The 2,500-nt window shown below is 28.0% G+C and overlaps 1 protein-coding gene across 7 annotated transcripts in view; it reads right to left on the bottom strand.

Moving 5' to 3' along the window:
- LOC125037599 (serine/threonine-protein phosphatase 6 regulatory subunit 3-like) overlaps positions 1–2,500 on the bottom strand; it is a 52,017-nt gene that overhangs the window by 12,409 nt on the left and 37,108 nt on the right. For 6 of the 7 annotated variants that reach the window (XM_047630790.1, XM_047630794.1, XM_047630792.1 and 3 more), the window contains one exon: positions 1,622–2,012. In XM_047630790.1, the coding sequence (XP_047486746.1) occupies positions 1,622–2,012 (391 nt within the window). Of the gene's footprint in view, positions 1–914; positions 1,018–1,621; positions 2,013–2,500 lie in introns of those variants that run through there. The other variant, XM_047630795.1, reaches the window with a different exon arrangement.

Below are 2,500 nucleotides of genomic sequence, written 5' to 3'. Positions count from 1 at the left end.
TATATTTATATTATAAAAATTTTTATATAATATTATTCATAAAATTTTTTCATATAAAAATATGGTAATTTTATTTAAATAATGAAAAAATATAATTTATTTTATATAAAATATATATCTTTTACTTAAAATATATAAAATATATATAATTTTAATATATATTATAATAATATATATAATAATAATAATATAAAATAATTTTATATAATTAAAAAAATAATATAATTTTATATAAAATATATCACAAATTTTTAAATATTTTAAAATATTACAAAAAATAATACATATATATTAAAAATAATATATATAAACATATTATAAAACCCCAATAAAAAAAAATATGTGTAAAAAAAAATATATAAATATAAATAATATTTATATATACACATAAATCTATAAATAAAATTTTAAAATATAAAATTTAATTTAATAGTGGTGGGTATATATATTATAATATATAAAAATATATAAAATTTTTTATATAAAATTAATTAAAAATATAAAAATATATATTGTATAAATTAATATATAAATATTTTTATATATAAAAAATTAATATATATTTTATAATATTTATTTTGTATAATATATAATTTTAATTTTAATATGTATTGTATAAAGTATATAAATAAGAAAATATTAATATATATTATATTTAAAAAAAATTTTAATGTTGTGTTTTGTGGGGTGTGTGGTGTTTGTGTGTGTGTGTGTGTGTTTGTTGTGTGATGTGTGGTTGTGTGGTTGTGTGTGCGCGCGCTTGCGCATATATATATATATATATATATATATATATATATATATATATGTATATGTATAATTTGAAAAAGAAAACATGTCCCACATCACACAACTATCCCCTACACACACAACCTGACTAACCATTCAAAGGGACGACATACATTTTGATTATCTCCAAACAACTTGACTTACTTGAAATTCTCCATGAGTTCCTCATCGTCCTTATCTTCTGCCTCTTCTTTATCAGTAATTCCTGTCTCTGTTTCTTCCAAATCACTGGACACCAAAGGCATGCAATGTGTTAATCTTTATTGTAAGCTAATCTACCACATGGAAACACAGACTTTGAATTATATATATTAATAGGTTGTTAGAAAAGGGTGACATGCAAATCTTCTCTTGGAACAAAGACACAATGCACAATTTTGCTTTTAATGGGGTGGGGGGTCTCATAATTTTTTTCTTTATTAATTTCTGTGTTTGTGTATGGATGAGCGAATGAATGACAGAATGAGTGAGAAATGAGTGAATTAATTGTGTGTGTGTGTATGTAAGTGCCTGCTTTGTGTGAATCAGTGAATGAACGAGTGAGTATACATACGCGTAAAATCCAATCAATGTAAAATCAATTACAACAAGTTTCATTCACTACAAATTTCCAAGAAATGTGTTTATAATGATGCAAAAATCTTACCACAGATCTAAACTAACAACATGAAATTACTGCAATAGTAAACATACTCTTAAATATGTCACAAGTGAGACTAAGATATAAAAGCTACAATAGAATATGCAGATCACATGCAGTTATTTCTCCGTCAAAAGCGCAAGCAAATATTCTCCATAAAACACGAAAGAGGAAAGTGGTTTCAATACAAACCTATTCTGAGGGTCCCCTGTAGAAGTGACTGCACTCTTATCATCACAGTTAGCTTCAAATCCTGCATCAAAGTTTATATTTGAGAAGTCAGCTTTGAAGGCCTCTTGGTTGGAAGCAGCAGTTTCACCAAAAACAGCGGGAGTTGAGCTGTTTTCCTGAGTCACGGTACTTCCAAAGTTAGAGCTGAAATCTGCGGTAAATGTCTCAGCCTTGTGGATAGGTTGTGCAAAACAGTCAGCAGGACCACTACCACTAAAGCCACTTCCACCAAAGTCTGCCCAGCCACTGTTTTCCGAGGTGTCAGACATGGGCGCTGACTGCCAGGGATTCACAGGTTCGTCCCCTCCATTTTCACCCCCGCTGCCTCGCTTGTCGAACACCTCAGCCCAATCTGTGTAAACACACCATGAATTAAATGTTCAAAATCATTTTTGTCTTACACCATAAAATATCAGCAAAACACAAGGTAGTGAAATACCTAAACCTATAATCATATATGAGAATAAACATGTAAAACTATACCACATGCTAAATTCCTAAGTTTACGCTAGATATGAGGTCAACAAAATAAATCAAATATATATAAATAACATAAAATGTTAAAGACAGTCTAAATATATATATATATATATCCATCATTCTGCTATCATCATCTAATCCCTCTCACTACAAGGTCTTGGGTGTCACAGTACCATAGCTATTCCACGAGTTTGAAACTTGAAAATTGAGAAACATAAACATTAGCGTCTTTCTTCCAAGGTCACATAAATTATAGTTAAGAGTGTAACACATATGGATATTTTAGAAATAATATCATGACTGTATGAAGTATGAATGGATTTTGAAAAAGTCAGAATGCCTCCTTGAGCTCCTCTGTTA

Source organism: Penaeus chinensis, chromosome 23 (assembly GCF_019202785.1).
Source record: "Penaeus chinensis breed Huanghai No. 1 chromosome 23, ASM1920278v2, whole genome shotgun sequence".
NCBI lineage: Eukaryota > Metazoa > Arthropoda > Malacostraca > Decapoda > Penaeidae > Penaeus > Penaeus chinensis.
Note: the sequence above shows the minus strand (reverse complement) of the source record. Positions and strands in the feature narration are given on the sequence as shown.